The sequence below is a fragment of the Netta rufina genome, assembly GCF_964035555.1.
Source record: "Netta rufina genome assembly, chromosome: 16".
NCBI classification, from domain to species: Eukaryota; Metazoa; Chordata; class Aves; order Anseriformes; family Anatidae; genus Netta; species Netta rufina.
Window position 1 is genome coordinate 11046488 of NC_140140.1, and position 25723 is coordinate 11072210.

The 25723-nt window shown below is 48.9% G+C and overlaps 1 protein-coding gene across 2 annotated transcripts in view; it reads right to left on the reverse strand.

Moving 5' to 3' along the window:
• Positions 1–12927: 12927 nt before the first annotated feature.
• Positions 12928–25723, reverse strand: part of PMEPA1 (prostate transmembrane protein, androgen induced 1) — a gene marked incomplete at its 5' end in the record, with an annotated part of 37583 nt that continues 24787 nt past the window's right edge. Inside the window, 3 exons of one of the 2 annotated variants that reach the window (XM_084296426.1) lie at positions 12928–13673; positions 13781–13834; positions 18127–18281. In XM_084296426.1, the coding sequence (XP_084152552.1) occupies positions 13125–13673; positions 13781–13834; positions 18127–18281 (758 nt within the window). In that variant the 3' untranslated portion in view covers positions 12928–13124. The remainder of the gene's footprint in view (positions 13674–13780; positions 13835–18126; positions 18282–25723) is intronic. The other variant, XM_084296427.1, reaches the window with a different exon arrangement.

Sequence of the window (25723 nt, forward strand, 5' to 3'; positions counted from 1 at the left end):
TGGTGCAGCAGGACATGTGTTAGGGTTGATTTTAAACCTTTTTGGTCTTCCAGGCCTGCCTTGATGCCTCTCCCCCCACACTCCTATTTTTCATGAAATGCAGGCCAGCAAGGAGAAGAGAGTTCAGTGCATCTGTTCACCACCAACACTGACAAACAGCACAGAGAAGTGTTTCTAACCTGAAATGTATTGGCATATCTAACCAAAAACCACTTGATTTCCCCTGGAAAGCAAAAAGCTGTGAAACACCATTACTAGCAGGTTGCCCTTGCATGTGAAGTAATTGGATCAGGAAATAGGAAATATGAGGCAGGAGAGCTTAGCTGTCATTTTACGAAAACAATTAAATGCATGAAATGTATCTTAATGATATAATTAAGGCAGAATTATAATCCTCCATTAGTAGTGGCATTAATTATTGCAAGCACATTACAGTCAGTATCACTGGAATGAGGAAACCCTTTGTTATGCAGCTTTATTAAAAAACATCAAAATAAAAGCAGATTATCTGATCTTCAAGAGACGCTCCAACACAAAATTTCTTTTGAACAAACCCAGATTACGTTCATCTATTCAGGCTGATAGGAGAGGTCAAAGCATCAGAGGGAAGCCACTGGAAAGCACTACATGACTGCTAGGGCTGGCCATGGGCTGCCACAGAAGGTGCACAGCAAGCAAGTTGTGTGAAGTAGGGTGGACTTGTACCATTAGAGGCACTACAAGCTGTTGTTGCAAGCCATACGCTTGCTAGAGATGTATACACCCCACACTCCTGGGGTTCAGCATTTCCAAGGCTGAGACATCAGAGGTCAATCCATGGCTGGGAAGCTGCTGCCTGGAAGCCCCAGCCTCCAAAGGAGCCCCAAACATTGCTCATGCAGTCACTCCTGGTGCAAAACAAATCCTATAACCTCATATCACATACAAATCTTACATGGGTACCCAAAGGTGGAATTTGGTCCTCAAGCAGCCACTGAACACAACCATATCATCCATTCTTCCTAAGCAGGCTTTTAGCTTCCCTGCCTTCCCCTCAGCATCCACCACCTGCAGAACACAATAGGTCTGTTTCAGTTTTACAGCTCAGACAAGGTTCTAAGTTTTGATTCCAGGGTGTCAAGACGGTTGGCTTGGCACTGCAGAGAAAGGGACTTTGGAAACGAGCTCAGCTGCTGCGGGAGGAGCCAGTGATGGGCTGCTAAAGGCCTTTGGATGTTGCTCAAAACTGTTTTACATACTGGGACAAGTGGTGGCATCGCTGATCTCAGGTGTGAAAACACAAATACACCTTTCCAACCAAAGCAGGAAGCCATCAACTACATTTCCCCTGTGGGTACACTTATTTGGGACTCTAAACAAACTTAAGAAGTCTTCCATGTATATATTGATTTTTGTCACAAAATTCAGCTCAACAAACAAACATTAGGAAAAGTTAACCCTCCTCCACAGACAGCTATGCAAGTCCTAGGTGATAACTGCCAGAGGACGAGCAAATGCATCAGTTGAGTGATGTTGTGGATACCTGCTGAAAGAGGGGGAATTTTCAATTATGCTTGGATGATTTTTTACAAGTACATTTCCCGCTATATAGGGAAAATCAATTAGCAAGAGTCATTTGTTTCTGAATGCAGTGGCTGGAGAGAAACATTAGTTCAGAAACATTAATTTCTGGACAAATGTTTACAATTAAAATGCAATTTTGATTCCACTCAAGTCCTATGCTGCCACCCTGCATCTCTGCCAAGTCTGGAGAATAAAGGAGCGCCTCCAGGATGCACAGACTGGGGTCGCGGCAATGGGGAGTGCTGCAGTCGGTTTGCCACTAGGGCACTGAGCCGCAAAGGACAGAGATGGGGAACTGGGATGTCCCTGCAGCCGAACCTTGATCCTTGAGAGACAAGAAATAATGGGGAAGCTCACACAGCTCTGAAGTACCCAGCCTGGGAGGAGAAAGAAGTGGCAGCCCTCATCACAAATGTGCAGGAGCACATTTGCAACCTTAGCTCCCTGCACATCACAGCCACTTGCCAGCTCACATGGATCTAAGGTTCAAGAGAGAAATTGGAAGAAAAGAACATTTTTGTTGTGTCCGATTCAAAAAGTAACAGAGTTTAAGCTATTCCTCCACATTTGCCAGGATCAGCCATGGTCAGGGTGAGGCCCCAGGACAAGCTGACTCAGACATCCCTTCTGCATGCCCTGAGTTAGGGAGAACACAAAGTCAAAGGACAACACACACAGACGGCTCATGGTGATGGAAGACAATGTGATGCAGTACCCCAGGGATTTTCTTTCCTCCCTATGTAGGAATAAAAAAAATAACAGAGTGATATAGACTTGCTTTAAAAGCAATTTGTACCTATGCCAGATGGCATTTGTGCCATGTGCTGAAGCCCTATAACTGATCCAGGAGCTGAAGACCAGAGGAAGCCCCATGCATGGTCAGCACTAACAGCTTTGCTTTTTCCAGTGCAGGCAGCACTGGAAGCCAGAACAGGAAAGTGAAACCAGTTTGTTTTCCCATAAACCAAGACTTTAAAAGAAAAGACAAAGTCAATTTTCCAAACTCACATTCGATTACAGCAGTTGCTCATGACTGGTCACATTTGTTCGTGACACTAAGACTTCATTTCTGGGCAGAAGACTTCCTAAAGAGTCAGGTATCTGAGAAATCAGGAGAGCTGAGCAAGCTTGAACAGACTGAAAGAGTCAGTCCACTTCCTTAAAGCCTCACTTCACGTTGTGCCTTTTCTACAGCACAACGAGCATCGCTTACGTTCCTGACACAGCACCTCTGTTCTCTGGTGCACCTACTCAACCACGCTCCCTGCGATGGCAGGGCTTCCTTTGAAGCACTGCCAGGCTGTAAGCAATGGGGATCACATCCCTGTAGGTACATGCAGAGCAAATGTACTGGACACCCCTCGCTTTCCTCGAGATGTGGTGCACAGAAAGCACCTGTCTGCATTGCCTTCAGTGGGTTTTTCCGCAATAAGGGTTGTTTCCCCGTTGTAGGTTACTCAACGGGTGTAAGTTCTCAGCAGCAAGGTGCGAGTACATCCAGGCACTGCATAAATTTGCAGGAATTGTTTATACAAATAGTTTATTTGAACATTTACAGTAAAATCTATCCTGGAAAAAGGTAAATAGAGGTGCAGTTTCATGCCGCTCTTCCAACGTTACTGTAAATATAGACATATTTAGTAAGTTTTTCTTCCAGTGTGGGGACTACACTCCCAGCTGACCTGCAGTGGCACAGGAGGAAGAGGAAGCTTTCCAGACCTCCTGTTTGCAGAGCAATGAAACATAACAGGGCTCAGAGATCAGAAGGAAAACAAACAGAGCTCTCGCTCCTACCCCACACCTCTGTTTTCCCTCCCCAGGTTATATTTAGCTCCCACCCCACCCACGGGAGAGCTGCCCGAGCACTGCAGGGAACATCAAACCTTCCTCCTCCTCGGCTGGGAAAAACCAACAGAGCCACACATCTGGGCAGAGGGAAAGAGCAGCTCTCCAGAAGCAGAAATAGGGGTGAGGAAGAAAGCAGTGGGGCCCATCATGGTCATACGTGGTTTGTTTTTTAGCCCGATTCTCCTCATCTGAATATTGCAGAGCTTTGTTCTGGAATTCAAGAAGTAATCTGTGTGCTCTGTGATGGACAAGTGCACTAACAAGCTCTCTGGTGTGAACATGTGCTTAGGGCTTGTCATCCCCTGTGAGGATAACACCGGTGTGTGCTCACCCTGAGGCACAACCCACCCCAGCTCTCCTCACATCCACACTAGCCCTGCTGCCTACCCCAAACCCCACAGTCTTTCCCCAAAAGAACACAAAGCACACTGAAGGTGACCTTACATGACTACTCCAGAGCTCCTAAAGGGCATGGATACCTAATCCTTACCCATCTTAAGGGGACCACATATAAAAATGCTGTCGTTACTGTGCGGAGATCTTTAACTCAACACTTTGAGTATCAGAGAAGGATCTGTGGCCACAGCCCACCTTCCTCGGGGGCACATTGTGACAGAGGGAGCTTACCCACCTGTGACAGCACAGTGACCCCCCCCCCCCGGGGTTGTGCAGGTCCCCAGGGTGGCACCCTGACCCTGGGTCATGTATGGTCACCTTGCAATGCTCCTGATGTGCCCTAAGCTCAGGGTGTACACCTAGAAGGTAAAAACTCTCCCATTTACACCTTGACAGCAGTGAGGCCACAGCAGGGAGGGGAAGGCAAGGCCTGGTGGCTTGGTGAGGAGCATGGGGGGGGCTGCCTCATCCCCCAGGCTCCTCATTAGCAGTGTGCCCAACACCAGGGCAGTGGCTGCCTACTTCAGTCATTCCCGTAACCAAACGCAGCTCCCCAGAGCCACACTGAGTTAACTGCTCACTGCCCAGGCTCCCCAGCGCAGGGGACAAACACCCTGAGGAGCTGCTTTCTGACTGGCACCTAGAACTCACTGCAAACCACTGCAATCATGATTTATGGCTGCTGCCAGCCATCAGTCTCAAGGCAGCTGCTTGTGTTTGAGCCGGGAGCCAGGACAGCACGAGGAGAGGGCCGAGCACCCACCGGGAGCTGACAAGCAATGAATCCCAACCAGCAACAGAGGCTCTCCCTCATCTCTTCATCTCAAAGCCTACTCCAAGCACACTGCATCACCTTTCTGTCTTCCTAAGCCTCTGTGCCTTATATCACAGCTCCTCTGCCTGGTCCAGAGCCATCAGCTCAGCCAGAGCTCCAAATTTCACGTGGGCACTTTTAACCTTTCCTGAGCAGGGGCTCTCCACATGCTGAAGCAGGGGGAATGCTGCAGAGCAGAGCAGCCACCACCCAGCCCCAGGAACCAGCAGCACCACAGGCTGTCAGTGCACTCAGAGCCACCTGTGATGCTCCTGCAGGGTGCCCTAAAAAATGCCATAAATCCCAAGCATACCTCAGAAGAACAAGCACAGAGAAGACTGCTGCTTGTTGGATCAGAGGATCAGAGGATCCAACAAGTCTTCTTATCACTGGGGCAGCTTAAATTGGCTTCCAGGGCAGGGTGGGATTGTGCTCACCTTTGCAGGACCAGCCCCACACATCCTGTGCTGTAGGATCGAGCTGCTGCAGGGCTCCCAAGCGGGGGCAGAGGGCGGGTGATGCCAGTTTGCCCCAGCAACCTGCAAACAAAATGGATTCAGGCAGAGGTTTTCCAGCCTGATCATGTCTAGCAGCACAAGCACTGCCAGGGCATTGTGCCCCAGTGCCAATGCTGGATGGGGAAACGTCCCCTGTGCCCAGCACAGAGCTACCACTGGGCACAGCAGCCCCAAGGAAAGGCTGGCATGGGTGGGTGAGCACAGCATCTCCAGGAAGGCACCGCCAAGGTTTGGGTTAGGACAGGCGGATAAAATACAGAGACAAAAAAGGGGGAAAAAAAAATAAAGCTGCTGTGAAGTTTGGATGCTTTGAAGTTGGAATTTGCACCTTCCAGTGAGCAGAGCCAGAAATGCTGCAAAAAGGGCCTCAGTGCTGGAAGCGCAGGGTGAAGCTGAATCTCCTTGCTGAAGTTCTATTAAATTTGCAGCACAGAAATCTGTTTAAAATCAAAGCCTTTGCCACTTGTGGTTTCCAAAAGTCACAAAACTGTTTCTTCCGCTGAGCTACAAAAAAAAAAAAAAAAAAAGTTAAAAATAATCTTTTGCCAATCAGCCATGCTGCAGTGTCCCCAGATCACCTTATTAGCTGCAGAAAGGTAGCCTAGTAACAATATTTTTCTGCCCATTCCCACGCACTGTGTTGGTTGGATTTGGTTTTTGTAGCCTTTTTTTTTTTTTCATTAAAAAAAAAAATCCCCTTTGGAAAATGTGGTTTCATCTCAGTTCTCATTTTCTGTGGGAAGACGTCGGTTTCAGCTGTGAATCCAAAAATGAAAAAGCTGTCATTCCAAAACAGAGACTGAAAACAAAACCCTGCCCTTCCCCATAGCCCGTGGGCCTGGGGAAAGGTGGCTGCTGCTACCTTGGTATGTGTGAGCCTGGCTTTGGGGAGGGGGCACTGCCCCTCTCACATAAGTTGGGCATTTTGGGGTGAACTAAGAGGACGGCAAGTGGTTGGGATGCTCAGGAACTGCTCCAGCACATCGCTGCCCTGCTGCCTGCAAGGACTGCACACAGCAAGCCCACAGCACCCCGTTCGTTGCCCCCAGCGCTGGGATGTTCAAGCACATGGGCTCTTTCTCACCATCTCCTGGCCTTGCTGTTTGCTCCCTCAGGGCTCACATCCGTGGTGTTATGCTCTGAGCAAGGAGAAATTTTATTTTTCATTTTTTATTATATATACATATATATATTCATTATTTATATATATATTCTATTTTATTATTATTTTATTCATGGTACATTAAATGAGACATCTGTGGGGGTTTAGGGTAGGGGCTGATCTTCCATGAGCACTTTACAGCCCCATGGAGATCCCACTGTATTTAGAGCGGTTGGTGGCAGTGCTTGCAAGCAGGCTGTATGTAGGAGTGGAGGTGATGACGATTGTTATGAAGATAAAATCACAGCCTGATTACCTGCTTGACCCCATGCATGATTTGTGCATTTTGGACCATGCACACACGTTGAAATGCACGTTTTGCTTCCTAAAGGTTATCTGCTAGCACAGAGCCACCAGTATCTGGTCCTGCCACTGGGCTGCTGGCAGGGCAGGTTTCCGCAGCTAGGACAGCCTTCCCAGAGGGAAAAGGGAACCCAACCCTCGAGAGCTCTGTATCCCAGCTCTGGGATAAAGCACCATCTTGAGAGCGAACATGTTAGCTTCAATCACTCATCTAAGTTGCTCAGTTGGTAAAATAGAGCGAGCAGGTTTCTGCTCATTTCAAAGAGGACTTAGAGAAAAAAAAGGCTTCCTGATTAACAGCTGCTGTTTTGTAAATGGACTGGAAGGCACCAAACGGTGACAGATCCGGCATTACAGCATCTTCAGAAGTACTCTGTACTTCCCACCAGGCATGGGAACGTGCCAGGCTGGAAGCTGCATCACCTGTGGGGTCCCAACAGCAGGTGGGGGCCGTCCCCCAACCCAACTACCCCACAGCTACTGTACAGCTGCTTCTGACACCCAGGGATTTTGAGTGATTTTGGTCCAAACCATACCCGTTTGGGTATTCAGCCCAGCAGAGTCTAGGGCGAATCTCTGAGCCCTGCCAATGCAGCCAGGCACCAGCACGGCTTTAAACAAAAGCCAATTTCTTCTTTAATTTAAAAAATTAAAGCATTCCAACCTAATCCTGCTCTTTCCAGCACGGTGCCCCCCCCCCCGGTGCTGGCCTTCCAGCAGCAAGGACAGCAGGAGGTTCACAAAACATACCGTGACTGGGAGGTAAGTGGCACAGCCCAGGGCCAGAGGGTAGGATTTGGGGTTCTCGCTCCTGACCTGCAATCACGCTGCTTGCAGCCATCCCCACAGACATTTGGCGAAGTGGCCCTCAGCTGGGCTCTGCGCTGCCACCAGCTCCTCCTGCTGCCAGCTCCCCACACCAAGGCCAACTCTCCTCCACGTGGCCACCCAAAGCAGCTGGAGGAGCCTCCTGTCGAACCACAGGGATCCCTACAGGCCTCTCATTCTCAAGAGGGAACCCAAGGTCTGCCAAGGGCAGGTGAATCTCCAGGAAATCCTTCCAAAACACAAAAAGAAAACCCCCTGCAAAGAGTTGAATTTTCAATCATTTTAATGTGATCACCACATTTGACCACAGTCTCAGAAAGAAAAAAAAGTCACACAAATTTTCTGTGCTTAGGATTTGAGTCAATCTACACAGTTCTTGTTGATTGACGATTATTCAAGTTAAGACCTTCTGACCATCAGTGGTGTTCTTGTCTGAAAGGCAGGATCGCAAGTGTTGCAAATATTGGTGCAAAACAGGAATGCTTCTTCTGGAATTAAAGCTGCGACACCTGATCTACTCAAAAGAAAACAGAATTGTACACGCACACACACACACACGGATCTAGCATGCAAATACACCAGGAACCAGCTACAGCTTCACGGGAAAAAAAAAGAAAAAAAAAAAGAAAAAACACGTTGTGTCAATACATACGTTGGCCTGTAATTCAGAAGGCTACTTAACAAGGAAGGGAGCAAAATACACAAATATCAAAACCCGAGAATATTCATTTTCCAATATTTGAGAAGAAAAGAGGAAGAGCTTTTTAAATTACATCATGTTGGCAAACTCTGATCTGTAGGTAACAAAGCAAAAGGTGAAGGCAAATTTTCCAAAGTATTGTAAAATTTATTGTATAAGTATTGCAGCTTTTAGAATGACATATAATTGCCACTATTGGTTACTGTTACACAATAAGCGTTTACAACAGATTTTTGTAAATTGGCATCAGAGTACATATTCATACTAAAACAGCAAAATATAGATAAGTACTGCATTGCATGTGCTGTCAATAGTTTACATAAGTTTAAACTTGAACAGAACTCAGGATACAGGACTGCCTATAACAAACTCCAAAGCCAAAGCAATGCAACTGGAAGTTTAAGAAAATATTAATACAATGAAATGTGTCTATAAGGCAGGCAAATTAGGACTCGTAATGTTGTCCTTCATGAGCTTCTATAGTACAGCAAAAATTTGAAGCGCAGTTTCTGGAAAACTTTTTATTTTTTTTTGTAGCTTTGTGTTGTACATAGAAAATCTCTGAGCTATACAGAGACAGAAGAGATTAAAAATTCATTCTGTTCTTGCCTAGCACTGCTAATGCTACACATCTGGATTCAGTCCTTTTTCAATCCTTAGTAAAAATTTTGGGCTTTTATTTATTTACTTTTAATATAGCAGTTAGTGCAATTTTGTAGTTTTATACACATACAAAGGGTGAATTCTCCAGAAAGCAATTGGATTTCCTTATACCCCCACTTAAGATAGAATGAATTTTGTGACACGTATGGAAACAATGCACTAGATTAGTAAAGCTGATCTCCAAACCACTGAACTCAAGGGTTGTGAAAGGGGACTGAAGTTTTACCAGTGTCAGAACCAAACGAAACCCATTCTTCCTTGCCATCCTTACTGAAAAAGCCATGTTCACATTCCAGGTCATTAAGTTTCGGTGGCACGTTCAGGGTGTTGTTTGCCATACTGTATGCTAAGAACATCTGCAAGATTAACAACCCCTTTTAAAGCTAACATGACTCTCAAAACTTCGAGCAAAAAGGCAGGCTAGGACAAGAGGTTGCTAAGCGTTAGCAATGTCTTGTTTCTTCTGCTTTTGTCTAAAGTCAGTCATTCTTAAAGGCTCTGAACCTCTCTCTGCTGACGGCTGCGGATGCGGGAGACCCCTCGGAGCGGGCAGGAGCCAAGCTCCTGGCACGGGTCTCTCCGCATCTGCACCAAGGCTGAAAGGGACCAAGGAGAGACATCAGCAACGGCGTGCACGGCCGATTCCCTGCCTTGGTGGCGGTACGGGACGGGGGTATTGGGAAGAAATGGACCCCGAGGCAAAAAGTAACATTAAATAGTAATAATAATAATAATAATAATAACAACAACAATAATAATAACAATAATAATAATAAAAAAGGCTAGACCATTATTTCTAAACACCCATTCAGAACTTGGAGTTGATCTGGGCCCCAGATCTGTTTTCTGCAATGGAAACACAGAGTTTTCGGGGTGGCAAAGCAGCAGGATGCAAAAAAAAAAAAAAAGAAGCCAGGCAAAAGGCAAAAATGCAGCTGCACGTCCCAAGTCCCACCGAGGGTCTGGGGCTCCCCTCCCACCGCTGCCCGCAGCTCTTGGGAGCCCCCAGCCCTGGTGGCAGCTCGGTTTTTGTGCAGGACATGGGCTGGAAGGCAGCATTCGCAGTGGGAGTTTGGTGCTGATGAGCCATCCCATTTAACGCTCGTTAAATTCCACGTACAAGGGGAAGAGCAAATGAAACTGGACCCAGCAACTCAACAAAGGGATTGAGGAACTGCAATACTTGGGGTGAGGTTTGTGAAATGAGACTTGACACTGGGAGGTGATGGGGGGTGGGGTGGGGTGGAAAGAGAGAGAACCAGTTGAAATTTCAAGGACTTCAAAGCACCGGAGCTGCACTGCACGCCTAGCCCCTCTCGCACACCCCTGGGTGTCTCCACGAGCTCCAGCCCCTCGCTGCCTCCTCTGGGGGCTCCGTGCCCAGAGCACTGCCATGCCACAAGACAACTCGGCTACTTAACAACCTCCGGTCCCGATGACACCTCCTTCCTCACTACTCAGTTTCAGATGTGTGATGCATATTCCACCCAAAACCTGCTGAGGTAACCATTATTTATTTTTTTTTTGTAGCAAACAAACTAGTTTAGGTCACAGAGCAACCCCCCCCACCCCCCCCCCAACAAAACCCAACAACACTATTCACGCGTTTTGGCTCAAGAGGGCAGTAGATATTATATTTCAGTTTGTCTTTTGGTTGGTATCTCATTTACAATATCCACCACAGTTTCCTACCCGGGCAGGTAGGCGATGTGCATAAATGTATTCAAGTTACCTTACAAAGAGTCCAAGAACCCAAGTGGCAGAGGGAGCACCGCGCGCGGCTCGGCACATGGAGCTGGCTCAGCCGGGAGGGGAGCGGTGCCGGCAGCAGCAGTCCCCGCTGCAACGAGGAATTGGAAAAGTGAACGCAAGGTCCGAAGGAGCAAGAGACCAGACGCTGGTTACTTGTGACGCTAATGATGATTTTTGTTTTTCCCCTCTTGAAAAAAGGGAGGGTTACTGTTTCGTTAATAAGGCACTAAATAGACATGTTACATAAAGGAAAGATACGTCTTTAAAAACTCGTATAAATTCATCAGTTTTGTACCTTTCATGACAAACTAGTTATTCTCCTTTGCAGGACTTTTTTTTTTTTTGTGGCTTTTTTTTTTTTTTTTTTTTTTTTTTTAGGTTTTTAAGGTCATTAAAATTTAGGTTGCACGACTGTAAAGCTATGAAGATTTTGAGAGCTGTGAAAAAGTGGTTTGAAGTATTGAGAAGGTACATGACTATTTCTAGGCAAAAAATAAAAAAAAAAGCAAAAAACAATGATCAAACTTCAAGTTCAGCTATTCTTCGTCTTCTTTAAAATATATATAAATATTGTTCAAATGGTCAGAACTTCAAAACTGTTCTCATGCTTATTTTTTTTTTTTTTGTTCAAGTAATAGAAAAGTTGCTTAAAAACAATAGTTATTGCCTTTATATCTTTCATTTATGTCACTCTACTAGATAGCATCCTGCAGAAAACGAGATCGCACCTCCTCGCCAAACCTTGGCTCCCCGCACTTGCCCTGCCCGCCCTTCCCGGTGCCGGCCGCGGCTTCTCCCTTCGGGTTCCTCACTCGCTCGCTCTGTCACGTACAAATTCACCATGAGGGCAAAAACACCTACCCGACATCTACGCGGTACAAAAAAAAATATGTAAACAATAGCATAGTTAAGACAAAACGCTTCTGAAACGGAGATAAATTAAAAGACGCACGACATCCGGAGGGGAGGACGCTGGCGGGCGAGGGACGGTGCCGTTTTGAATGAAGAAATCTTCAGAAGAGGTAAAGGGTTTTTGCTTCTAAAGCATTAAGCGTTTTTTTTAGCCTTTAGTTAATACATCACAGGAGCAGATTCGTTTCCATCTACCGTACTTTACGCCTCTTTAGCTAGGATAATAAAGCAAAAAACAGCAATGACCAGAGGCAGCCCAGGGAGCTGCAGGTTTGAGGCCCGACTGCGCACTTCCATTCCACATACGGGTTTGGGATTTTCACATAAACCGAAAACGACTTCCCTGAACAACACAGTTTTCAGCTCGGCCTTTCAGTGAGGTATCGAAACCCCCTCCGAAAGGCGGCCGGTGGGCACGGTACCATTTACTCCCATCGACTTCCACATGACTTATCTCCAAGCAGGGCCCTTCAGGTTAACATCGAAAGAAATAAACCAAAAAACGCTTTGTTCCTTCAGACACAGAAGTTTATTCTCATCCCCACCACCCCCCTCCAAAAAGTTAGAGGTTGTCCAAAAAAAAAAAAAAAAAAAAAATCAAGTAATTTTTGTCTGCTTCTGCCATTACTGGCTCTCAGAAGCAGGGATTTTTATTTTATTTTTTTACCTTTGCACTCCCCAAACCCTCTTGGCTGACATGCGGACGCGCACCGACTCCTCCTGCTTTGTAGGAACGTAGGGAACTTTGTAGGGAACGCAGGGAACTTTGTAGGGAATGCCGGCCCCCCGTGGGGCCGCTGGAAATGAAGGCGTTGCGTGTGATGCAGTCTGGCTCGCTGCACTCCTCGCGGGGCTGCCGTTTCCTCCTTAGCGTTTTTTCCACCCCCTTCCAGCTACTTTGTTCTTCACTTTGACAAATATCCCTTAACGGTTGCATGGTAGACATGATAGAGGCTTTGACCAACACAAGCACTGACATATTTATATTAAAAAATAGTGCAAAATTTCAACATTTATATAAATAACTCTAAACCCCTGCTTTTGATTTTTTTTTTGTTTTTTTGTTTTTTTTTTGTCCTTTTTTTTTTTACAACGTAATACACGCTTTTTGAGTTGGCACTCAAAAAATTGCCATTTTTCTTCTAGTTCAGAAAACAACTTTTTTTTTTGAATAGGCCTCTTCTAATACAAAAATACTCCTGCTCCTTACACATACACTTTCTCTTATTTTTAATATATATTTATATATTTATATTGCAGATCTTTAAACAAAATGTTTTTTGTGCAAATATTTTGTCTTTAAAGTTAAGTGAAATAATCAAACAAAAAAAAAAGCATTCACACACAGCTCAACTAGAAACAAAAAAAAAGGACTACAGTTGATTTTTTTTTCCTTTTTAAACGTCTAGACACAGCTCAATAAAGAAATGTTTTTGCAAGCTTTGTAGGCTTGTGCATTCAGACCAGACATAACAAGTAAATATTTATACATGGAGAGATGGGGAAGGGCTTTTTTTTTTCTTTGCTCATCTTCCTCAACTCTCAATCTCTCTCCTTTTTCTTTTAATGAGAAGTGCAGAGTGTTTCATTTAACTTTCTTTTTTTTTCCTTTTTGCCTTTTTCTTTTTTTTTCATTTCCTTTTTTTTTTCTTTTTTAATTTTTTTTTAAAAGGGGTGCCCTTTTTGTTTCTCTTTCTCTTTGTTCCACGCGGTTGTGCTCTCAAGGCCATTGATTTGTGAATGATGGAGTCTGCTGCCCTCCAAGAGCGAGGGCATCCCGCTGTTGTTCTGCTGGTGCTGGTAAAACGTCGACCCGGGGTAGTGCCCGATCACCTCGCTGTAGGTCGGCGGCGGTCCCTCCATCCTGCCATTGCTCCCATAGCAGGTCGCGCTGATGCCAGAGTTACTGCTGGGGGGGCACGGCCCCCCGTACACGGAGTTATCTATCAAGTCACTGTCGAAGATGGTTCTGTTGGGGGGCGCGCGCACCGACTCCCTGTTGAGCTCCATTTGCTGCTCGGGGTCGCGCAGCTGCAGCGTGCAGGGTCCCTGGTACGGGGGGGGCTCCTCGCCGTCCGACAGCGAGATGGTGGGGGGCAGGTCGATCTCGTGCTGCAGGTAGGGGTAGGTGGGCTGGAACCTGTTGAAGCGGTCCCTCTGCAGGAACGATGGCACCGCCAGCCGGTCGCTGGGCCTCGGGGTGTAGATTTGCTGCTGGAGGGGAGAGAGAGAGAGAGAAAGGGCGGCAGGACCGTGAGGCTCGGCCCCGCGGCACGGGGACAGGCGGTGTTGGTGGCATGTGGCACCCACAGGGCCCTCACCTCTGCTATCCCGTTCCCCGACACCGTGCTTTCCGACGGCCACAGGCTGCCCTCCTGCATGGGAAAGGAGAAGAGAGGCGAGGGTCAGGCTCAGCAACACGCAGCCCCGACCTGCTCCAAAGCGTTCAGCCCGCTCCGGTACGAGTGGAAATACCACTGGAAATACCCCTTGTGATCAGGATTCCCCTCCGTTTTCAGCCCCATTTGTGTTTAGTCAAGCACTCGCAGAATGAATGATGGGAACGGCAGCAGCACCCCCCGCTCCCCCGGCTGGAGGCTTCCCCCTCCCACCCGCACCCACCCACCAGGTTCCTCTCCCCACTTCCAACACGCCGCAGCGGCGTTTCGCAGTGCGGGATCCGGGAGCCAGGGGTGGTGATTCACAGCGTACCCGAGAACGCTCCATGAACTAATGGCAAGATTAAAAAAAAAAAACACAACAAAACTCACACCCACATTTGGATGCAAGCAATCAAGGAAGTCGTGGGAAAATAAAGAGAATAAGTGAATACTCAAATGTTAAGCTCAATTTTGATTTGGCTACAAAAAAAAACAATACATCTACAGCAACAGGATGCTTCTACGGTGTTTTTTCCCCCAAAGGATTCCAGGTTCTTGCTTAAAAAGACTGAGGAGCTGCGGTCTAGAGGCTTCCCTACACTGCAGGCATCAACCCTGATTCTGCAATCTGAACCCTGGCGCCAACAACCCGAGGCATGAAAATCCCACAAGCCAATTTCCCCCAAACCATGGGACTGGTTTACAATTCGTAATCAAAACAAACAAACAAACAAGCCTCCTTCCATTGGCTGCTGATACTGCGAACACACACAGTTCACCTTCTACGCTTTTGCCGTAAGACCTAAAATATTTAAATATTGCTAATATTCATATACAGCAACATCGCTCCAGGAGACAAAGCTGAAGGAAAACAAGCCAGGAGGCTCCTAATTACAACCCGCAGTCGCTGGCACTTCCCATCCCTTGCAGGTGAATCTCCAGTTCTGGCACTGGCAGACACGTTCACCACCAGGGGAAAGAAAATGCCAGGCACCTTTTCTTTTCCCCTTTTTCCTTTAAGGATAAAGCATCCCTTCCAAAGGCCACTCTTGGACCCAGCCTGTACAGCAGGGCTGCCAACCACAGACTCTCCATTTACAAAAATACCTTTCTTACCAGGGCACAGGGGGGCCCCCCCCAAACCAAGCAGCTTCAGGCTGCCCAGCCACGAACCCCCGGCCTCCAGCGCTGCTATGGAGCCCCTCTGAGTAAAGGCTCGTGTCTCATTTTATGAAATCAACATCAGGATTAGAACTGCCAGAAAGCAGTAGCTAGGGGTGGGCAAATCTCACAGGCAGCAAACAGGAATATTTTCATCCTTCCTGTTCTGGCCATGTCCCCAGCTTCACAGCTCTCCTCGCATACCTTCTGCTTCCAGAATATTTAGGACGTGAGTTCATCAGCAACGGCCCTGTCCAGAAAGCTGTGATTTCACAAAATGGAAGTTAGGTCTTGATGAGCAATATGGCTTTAAAAGCCTCTGCCAGTATTCCAGGACTCGCTTCAGAATCTAAAATTACTTTTTAATTTCTTTTTAGAGATCAATCTCCGACTTTTATAGAACCACTTGTTTGAGTAATGTCAGAGAATTCCCATCACAAAGCTGAGTGGTGCAGATTAAGTTTCCGAGCCTTCAGGAGGACGTATTTTCCATTTTTTCTTAGGGAGGGTCTCATTACTCCGAGGGTGCAGGGTCAGAACCATTCTTATTGGGGGGAGAAAAAAAGAAAAAAGTATTTTTGCATTCCTTGAAGATTCTCAGTTCTTGAAAAATAGAGGTGCCCGTTACAAGGAGATGGTTTCGGTAGAACTGATAGAGCTGTGACTGAGAAGCAGGTGCAGCAATGCAAAAATTCCACACTACCAGGAACCACATTAAAGAAAAAAAAACCCACACCTTTGGGGAAATGAATTTCTCCTTCAGTTGTAATTTTTGAGCTAGGAGAAGAAAGGACAACGAGTGCAGCTCTGGCAGCACTCTGACCATGGGATGAACTACTTTAATATTTTAGAAGATGAAAAGCGTGTTTGGAGCTCCAGTGCCTGTCTGGTCACGACAGCCAAATGAAGTTTGGGATTTAGAAAGCCCAACACCAGTTCAGTGCAAGTTTAATGGATTGCACAAACGGGTATCTCGCTCGGCGCAGACGCTGCCTGCCGTCCTCGAAGGCTCATTTAGGCTGGAGTGGTTTTCTACAAGAAGACACGCTGTGCTGAATCCCAAACGAGCCACCTTGAAGATCTTTACTGCAGCTGATCCCACTGCAAGGAGCTCCCTGCTTCATGCCCAGGGGCTTCTCTGTCCCTCCTGGAGGGCTCTGGGGCCACGAGGGAAGCTCGGCTGCCACTTCATGACGCTGGCAAAGATGGGCAGGAGAAGAGGGACAGTTATAAAGGGTGCAACCCCCAAAACCAGTATGTTCATGTTCCTCTCCTTAGCTCTGAGAAAGGTTTAGAAGACACCACGTCCTCACAGGGGTCTGGCAGCTGTGCAGAGGTAAATCTCTGCAGAAAAGCCATTTAATTGCTCACGCATCTGAAGGCTGAATAAATAACGGAGCTGTTTCGGTGCAGGGATTGGGCCAAAAAACGCCAGGATGTTTTGGCCTAGTGGGAGGAAAAAAAGGAGGATTTTTTTCCTGAACAGTCAAGACATTTTGTTTCAACCTGGAATTTTTGTTCCATTTCCACACGACTTTCTCTTCTTTCCACTTTAGCCTTCTTCTTTTTTCTTCATTTTCAAGAAAATAAAAACAGGCAACTTGAAAAAGCCTCGTCCTGGAATTTATTTGAAAATTGTAAATGAAGCATTTTGGTATTTTTCAAGTAAAACTTTCTGGAAGCAATAAAAGAATAATAATTAAAAAAAAAAGTGTAAATGGGAAAACAGTCTGCTACTCTCGAGAACTCCTGTGCCCACACTGTGCTGCTCCAGGCACGGGGCTTGTGCTGCACGGCTTCAGGAGGCAGCATGAGGCACTCGCTGCCTTTGGACACACGCTCTGCAGTTGACAAAATGAAGGAAGGTTTGATTGAGCTCAGGGTCTTCACAGCTCTCCATCAGACTGGGCGTTCTCCTCGCTTTGGCACAGAGCACCTGGTGAGGGACCTCCGTGCCCTGTGGGACAAAACGAGAGCACCCATGGAGCAGGGGCAGCCGGCACCTGCTGGCTGGGCAGCCCTCAGTGGTGCACATATTAAAGCTGATGTTAGATCTCTCTGCTTTATAAAAGGGAATCAAAGGAAGCTCAGAGCATTTGATCATTCTCCCGGATCCGATACAAGGGAGCGCAGCTCCGCGGAGGCCAGCACAAGGCAGCAGCGCCCGCCCTGCGAGGCTGGAAACGAGAGCACGAAGCAGTGACCTTGAGGCAGCCCTACCGTTTAAAGAGCTCTAAGATCCTTCAGGGTGAACGATAAAGAAACACATCAGTACAAGATATCCCTGCACGGGAAGACAGAGCCATGCAGGCAGCAGTGAATTGTACACGCTCACCCTCCAAGAAAATTTTCTGTCTTTTCCCTGTAGGTTCTTGTCGCTGAGCTGCTGCATCCGATGAAACCTCCAGCTCTGCGTAAGCCAGCAGCTGCCGCGAGGCTGGAGGGGCTCCCCCTTGAATGCACGTTGGAGGTGCAATTAACACATTTCTCCTCAGGCTTCTGTGAACCACAGAGCCCAAGTTAAGCGGGGAATCTCCCGAGCATCCCCTTGGAGAGGTTTTCTGCTCGCGTGGCTGACGGGCGTTTTCTGACACCTCCATTGCAGCAGTGACAGCACGACTTCACTTGTGACGAAAACTGGAGAAGGTCTTTCAGGATTCCCCATCCTCTTGGAGGCAGGAAGAGATTAATTCGCTCATTTAGGACTCTCCAATCGGAGCTGCCAGCAGACTCAATACTTTGGGGTTGTAAATGTCAAGGCACATGCACCCAACAGCTGATGGTAAGTGGTGGTTTCAGGAACAGGACACACCAAGAACAGCCTCACGTGGTTACTTTGCTAATGGAGAGTCCACATTGCAAAGCTCAGGACAAAAGTGGAGGCTACAGCTGACTGTATATCACAAAAAGCACCCCAAAAAGCCAAAGGCATCCCTACACGGGCCCCACATAACCGGGAAGACGATGCCAGGACCCAACCTGGAGGGCGTCTTCACACAGTGCTGAGTGGCACATGGGCAAACGCAACTGAGATGAATGCCTTTGGCTCTCACATTTCCCCAGTTTCACATCACTTGGCAAACAAGACAGTAAGACATGGATGAGAAGAGCAGTGTGTGACTTACTGATGACAGATTCTCATCTCTCCGCCTCCCTTGGCTGTGCCGACTGATGAAGGATCGCGCAGAGAGTTTGTAGTGGTTCAGCAGACAGGTTATCACAACCACCATCACCATCATCACCACCACGATTATGATTATCTGTACAAACTCCAACTCCGCTGCAAGAGAGAGAGAGACATATTGTGAGCCACCTGAAAAAGCAGCACTTAATTGAGTGCAAGAAGCAGGAATTTGGCCAAGCAGTCGGTGACACAGTGCAGCTGCATCCTTCCCCCACAGCACTCCCAGACACACATACGTGGGCTCTGCATGCTTCGAGCCCAGCTACTTCATAAAAAAACACACGTTAATTCATGTCTTTGGTGCCACACAACGGTCTCTAGGAGGGATCTTTAGATGTGCCCCACAAGGCATGGTTTTTCCAAACTGCAATCCAGACAAGACTTCCCAAACCCCTCGCTGCTGCTCCCCTGTCTGCAGTTTGCTAGGTGCAAGTGGCAGAGGTTCGGTGCCGAACCTGGTGGACCACAAGCCACGTGTAATCGGTCATAACGAACTAATTCAGCAGAAACTCAGCTGAAGTCTCGCTGTTCTCCTCCCATCACCACCACTCCTCCCTCCAGGACGCACAGGACTCAAGTCCTCCTTGGCACACACGGGCATCAGGCACATATCCCCACCACCCTGGGGGCCTGCAGGTGCCAGCAGCCCCCTCCCCAGCACCAATCCATCACCAGCAGACCTCGTGGTTTTCCAAAAGAACCCAACAGGACCGCCGGGTGCCGACTGTGCTCCCATTCCCCCTCGTTCTGCAGCCAGCGCATACAAGAGCTGCAGCATCGTGAGCGGCATGAACTGGCACACAGGAGAACTGCCAAAAATCCTCCCAACAAACAAGAACGCACAAACAAACTGGCCGGTTAACTTCATCATAAAGGAAAAATAATAATAATAATAAAAAAAAAAAAAGAGGCAAAAGCAAATAAACACTCCTAAAATTTAAGAAAATAATTCCTCACACCTCACTGAGGCTGAATAAAACCGAGTACCCCAGACTGACACAGCACTAGGGTCATTATTTCCATGCACCCAGAGAGCAGCTGCTGCCCCCCTGAGTCCCCTCGTGCCTGCAGAGCCCAGCGCTCCCTGTGCCCTCTGCAAAGGAAGGGCCAGGCCAGGGAAAACCAAATTCAACTGCTCTGGGCATTCAAAGTCTGTTTCTCGGTAGGAACAGCTACAAAACCCACTTTTGGGAACTGTGCCTTAAGCTGTCAGGGATGCTGCCCCCTGGGTTTTATTTATAAATACATTTGCAGGAAGACTGGCGGTGCCCCCAAGGGCAGCACTGCACTGCTCCCACTGCCAGGGGTGGCTTCTGCTGAGTCAGGCAGATTTTTTTTCTGTTTAATGGAAAGTTTTCTCCTGGCAGGTGGCATTTAAGTGCCAGTAAAAGCAAATAAATGTCAAGAAAACAGCCCAGGTGGTAAGTGCTGCCAGTTACCTTGGAGTCCATCCTGCTACACAGCAGCTATTTCTGCCGCCGGGCAGGCGCACTTCCCACCATCCCAAAAGGTCCCCGAATGTTTAACCCGCTCCAGCCACCACCTTCCCAAAGCAGAGTGGTGCCCTGAAAGCAAGAACCGCATCTGGCACCTGCAGCTCAGGACCCCTGAGAGCCCAAAAAGGGAGGGGACCGAGGCTGGGGCTGCGCATGCGGCTGCCCAGGTGCTCCTGGAGCAGGGGGCAGTGCCACCACGTGTCCCCAGCCCAGGGATGGTGACAAGACTCATGAAAGGAGGGAGGGGGAGGTTGTCCTGTTCCACAGTCACATTTATGGCCATCCACTGACAGGAGGAACAAGCCTCTGGAGCATCTGCAGAGCATCTCTGCAAGTTGAAGCCCCAGGTCCAGCTCCTTGATTCCAATTTTTTTGTTGTTGCTGATTTGTTTGTGCAAGGCAGGTTTCTGCACTTGCACTGCCTCCCTGGGTAACGGCCTCAGGCTGTGTGCAAAAGACCATTAAAGAAAAGGAAAAAAAAAAAAAAAAAGACAAAAAACAACAACCAAAGAATTTCGGAGGATGAGTCAATTTAGCCTTAACTGCAACATGTGCTTTGGCCACAGCAAGAAGGCGCAAGGAAAAATAAACGAGGCCAGTGATGGAAAGCTTCCTTTCTTGTTAAAAAAAAAAAAAAAAAAGTTACATTTCTGAAGAAAAACAAGAGGACGGCAGTTATAAATTAAAGTGCCTTTCCTAGAATGAGAGGCACGTTCAGTGAACCAAATCCTGCCATTCAGTCAGGGCAGTTCGGCGACACAGGTGAAGTTTCGGCCCTCAGGAAGAGCCAGGGGTCGCAGTGGCAGGGACTTAGAGGTGGTGGGGAGAAGGAAAATGTATGGAATAAATACATTATTTACAAGAGACCTAAGCCAAGTCTCCGGCACACATGCAGACACGGGATGAGCAGAGAATGAAGCACAGGGTGGGATGGAGGAACCCCCATTAACTGGGGCACTGCACGACAGCTGCTGGGAGCAGTGGGCACTGGAGCCATGGGAAGGTTCCTGGTGGGCAGGGGTTGTCCCCCTGCCCATCTGCTCCTGTAATCCCTTCGAGGTGCCCATCTGGAGAGGTCGGGACCCCAAGACCCCAGAGCCAGCACTGCAGGGCCAGGCTGGGTGATGCACCACGTGCCGAGCTCTGAATCGGGGCATTTCAGCGCGAATCCAGTCTGTTACTGCGGCCACGCTGGCTTTATAAATAGACGGCTGATTTTAATATCTTGCTTTGTGGGAGAGGGGAGGACAATTAAGCTGCAAATTAACATTCTGTAAACGGGTTTGGCAAAGCACTTCGGAACGGCAAACCCTACCAGCCCCCATCTTCTGGCCCTGGCCCTGTCACAACGGCCACGTTCGTCTCCCTTTTCCTTCCTTAGCACGGGGAAGCAAACACCTCAACCTCTGTGCAGAGCACACCTGGGCTCGTCCAGCACCACAGGCCAGGATCTGAGCGTTTTGGTGGCATACACCCAGCCAGCACCACGAGAAGCACATCGTTGTTGCTGTCACTGAAATGGAGATTTCCTCTCCTTGCTGTATTTGGAGTACACCAGGCAGCCAACCCCACCAGGAGCCTCTAATCCCTGCACCAGGAGGTGCTCAGGGAAGAGTTTGGGGCACCCTTTGCCCCCAAACCCAGCCCCACATGAACAGCACAGCATGCGAGCCTATGAATAAACACATCAGGTATGCTGAGAAGAGCTTTAATCGCCCCGGCAAGAACACTCATGTTGCCCAACGTGGCCTTTCAAAAAAAAAAAAACACAAAGGAAAATAAAGAAAAGAAATCAAACGCAACCAAAAAAGCTCCACGCACAATTGGGGCTTTTCAAGTTTCAAGAGACTCATACCCACTTGAGGCATCAAAGTTTCTGCCAGCTCTCCCTCTGTTTTAACTTGTCTGCATGGGCTTCATTTTCAGAGGGGAAAAAAATAAAACACACCACACTGGAAAGCTGGATATGCTCGGTAAGATTTTATCCAAGCAGCTCAGTCAAACTAATGAAGAAAGATCATTAAAAAAAAAAAAAAAAACAACACACAAACTTTGAGTTAATATGTTATTATACAAGTGCAATTCAGCTGCTATGCTAATAAAAAGCCTTTGGGGAATGAAAAACAAGCCAAACTGCAAAGCACATAATTTATAATTCTACTGGTATTCTTAAAACACACACACACAACAAAACAAGAAAAAAAATACTCAACACATTTTGTATTTGGCTTCCTAATCATTGTCACTTTTCAATTAGAAGAGACCTCATTCCATTTCTCTCTGTAATTTTCCCCAAGGGAAGTGTTATAAATGCACTAGGCTTTACAAGATGGGCAAATTCAGCCTCCGAATGCAAAGTAAGGTCACACTAATTTAATTTTGCATAATTTTTACTCCCGAATAGGTTTCAAACTAACAGGTTCAGACATCCCATTTAAGTGACACAACCTGCTTTTCCGTAGTTCCCGTCTAGACGCTGCAGCTCCTGCAGTCGGTGAGCACGCACGCACCCCTTCTGCAGCCAAGCCTTCTCCCCCCAGACTATCGAGGTCCCGAGGCTGGGTGTTTGTGATCAAGCCCATTCCAGCTTGGGTACTCACACACCGCTTCGAGGCACGCGTGGCTTCAGATGAGGGTTTCCCAGCAGCCTGCAGCGAGGCTGAGAGCAAACCCTAAAACCCTGGGGGCTGCGGGTGTCGATGCGCGGAGGCATCCTTTGGGCATGCTGGAGGCAGCCCCCCCGGACCACACTTAGGGCTGGGCAGAAGCAGGGCCAGAAAAGCACACCCGAGCTTCAAGAGCCTCGAGTGCAATGAACAAAATGCCAACACTGGCTGGTTTAATGATGCTAAACGTCAGTGGTCACGCTGTGAGCGCCGAGGTGCCACCCTCTGCACGCACACGGGTGTGCAGTGGCCGGGGGCAGCTGAGGCCGTGGGGTACTTTAACCACGCTTCCTTACCTTTTATGACTTACTGAAGGTGATAAAATGCTTACTATAAACTTTACGAACGCTCTTCCCTCCTCGTAGGGTATCACTGCTGCAGATGAATGCTCCGCAGCACCGCTGGGTGTGCAGAGAGGAAAAAAGGACACCTGCACTGCGCTGGGGTAATGAGGGATGCTCCAGCTACTGCTTACACAGGGACAGCACCACTTTCAGGCAGGGTCTGAGCCAAGAAGACCTCTGCCTTCAGCGAGGTATAATACACACCCCCAGGTCAAAGCAATTGTCCGTAAGCTTAAGTTATGATTTCTGTGTACATTGGTATCACGTGAGAGGGGATGAGAAATGAAACTGCTCAGGACATAACGGCTGAGCTGAACAAATGGAGCTGCATTAGCCACCATTCCTAAGCTTAAAAAAAATTAATTATAAATGCTGGGGTGAACCGTGCTAAAACTGCAGCTGTTTTCAGAGACAAAATTAAACAAAGCAGGGAATCCCCTGCAGAATGCTTTGCTTCTCCCATGTTCACTTTCGCTTCCTCTGGGTATTTTTATCTCTCAAAACCCCTTACTTGTGACTTGAAGCACATTGCTGGGACACTTTGGGCAGGATGAGCCTGATCACAAGCTCGAGCAGACCAGCAGAAACATCCTCCTAAGGGTGTGCAGGAAAAATTACTGCTGCTGCTGTTGTCCTCTGGCAGTCACCTGCCCAGAGCGAGGCCACACAACCCTGCTCACAAGCCGGACACAGCGAGGTACCTCGCTAACAAGCCTGGCTGCTGACGGTTAATTAACCATCAGGGAATAATTACCTGGGAAGGACGGGATGTGCACCTAAGCTTCTGGATGCTCCTGTGACTGTCCCTCCTACCAGAGTCCCAAGTATCACTCATTCCACCTGCGTTCTTCAGGAAAAGACATCTGAACCTGTCTGGAGGTTGCTCTGTGTGTCGGGCACGGAGGGGTTGGGGCACCCCAAGGTGCCGGACTGTCCCCTGCCACCGGAGGGGGGTGGCAGCCCCGCCGAGCTGGGTCTGGGGCAGGGGGAATGGCCCCAGAACTGGAAAAGGGCTCTGGTGAGCACAATCCTGCTGCTATGGGGGAAATTTCCAAGTTGCCTAAACAGCATCACAGGTCACAGAAAAGGAAAAAAAAAAAATGAAGTTTGGCTGCTGCTGTAACTCCAGCAGCTTCCCTTGATCTAGAAACAGGTGCTAAGAAAATCCAAAAGGAAGTGAGCAAAGAGGGCACAACTTCTGCACCGAGGCTGGACAGGACAGTTTTGTGCAGATTCCTCCCGCTGCCCAGCAAGCTTCAACAAAACGGGCAGGGAGAGTAAGGCTTTCATGCCTTGCCTGCTGAAATACCAGGAGGTGCAGCTTGGTGGGCACGCCGCAGCATCCCTTCTCCCTCCCTGCTCTAGCAGCAGAGCCACTGCCTCAGAATGATGGACGTTCGGGTTCTGTGCGGCTGGCTGTGCGAAACGATGGGACTGAGGTCCTCCTGGGACAGCACGAGGTGCCTGACCCCAGCACAGAGCAGGGAGCCCAACGGGGCAGGGTGCAATTATGGGGCAGGAGTAGGGAAGCCCTGGGGCACGCAGGAGGCTCCCGCGGGGCTGCACGGGGATAGCCGGGGGCACGGTGCCACGGGCACGGCGCCGAGCGGCGGTGGGACTCCCCCTGCGCCTCGGGCAGTGGCGGCGCTGAGATGCTTTCTGCTGCCGGAGCCCTCGGCGGCTCCTCCTGCTCCTCGCCGTGCGGGGCGCGGAGCTCAGCGCCTGGGGTTATTTATGGAGCCTGGTGCAGGCGGTGACTCAGCGCCGTGATTCAACAGATCCTGGCCCAGCGCCCGCGGTGCTGTGGAGCGGGGCACGGCGGCGGGACCCCCCCCCGTGGCTGCACCAGGTTGAACCGCACCAGATCCCAGCACAAGCCCTGCAGCAGGGGATGGTAGGACCATGGTCAGTCCTGAAAGGTGATGGAAGCCATAAATGAAGTGCTGCCTGCTGCCAGCTGCACGTGGAGGCACCCCAGGGTCACCCCGCGTGTCCTGGCTCTTTCCCTAATCCCTGGGAATCCAGCTGAGCCCAGCGCTGCCCCCTCCCCAGCACGGCCCCATGCGCACCCCAGGAAGGAAGGGCTCCACACACACGCCAGATGTGGTGAAATCAACGGGAGGAATTAATAAATAGTGCTCGTGGATCTGCTGCGAGCCCCCATCACGCACTGCTGCTCTGCTTTTCCATTAACATCTCGGACACATGGAGCTGCCCTGGCACAGAGAGACGTGCCCAGCCCTGGCTCCTTCTTCACCTTGTAGCCTTCTCCAGCCCCACCTTCGGGCACCTTTTCCTTGAACAGGTTCCTTGCAGCCACTGATGACAGCGCTGTTGTTATGTATAAAAATGTATTGAAAATAAATAACGGTACAGACACGTTTTGGCAGGGTGTGCAGATAAGGCTACTGCAGAGGAAAGCGGTGGGGAGAAATGAAGCCCACATCATCGTGGTGCTGCCAACAGTGCGAAGGAGTGTCCACAAGGGCTGAGGAGTGTCCACACATCCTTCCCCCTGCTTGTGATCCCCCAAATCCTGCACCTGCAAGCTTTGTGGGGTGCCGAGCAGGGACACACAAGGACTTCAGCCAAGAGCACTATGGGGCCGGTAACCTCAAGGCTTCCCAACAAGCCTGTGCAGCCCCACAAAGCACAGATGGAACAGGGGCAGACTGAGGTCCCCCTCTCCCAGCTTCAGCAAGTGTCAGCACCCAAAATCTGGGCTGCTCCCCCAGTACCCTACAGCAAACACCTTCAGCTGCTGGTCCGGCCATCCCTGCTCCCCTACCTACAGCATGTTTGGGAGGCACAACGAGGACACGACCCAGCACCTTCCCCAACAGCCCCCTGCTGCCTTGGCACCGAGCTTGTTGCCAGCGGGGAGGCAGAGATGAAAGTGGATGCAACGGGTCTGCCTTCCAGCTGCCCTCAGCACCCACACCTCTGGCCGAAGGTAGCGGCAGTGGGGGAAGTGGGATGGGGTACGGGAGTGAGACAGACACCCAGATCCATCCCGGCAGCTCCTGGACAGC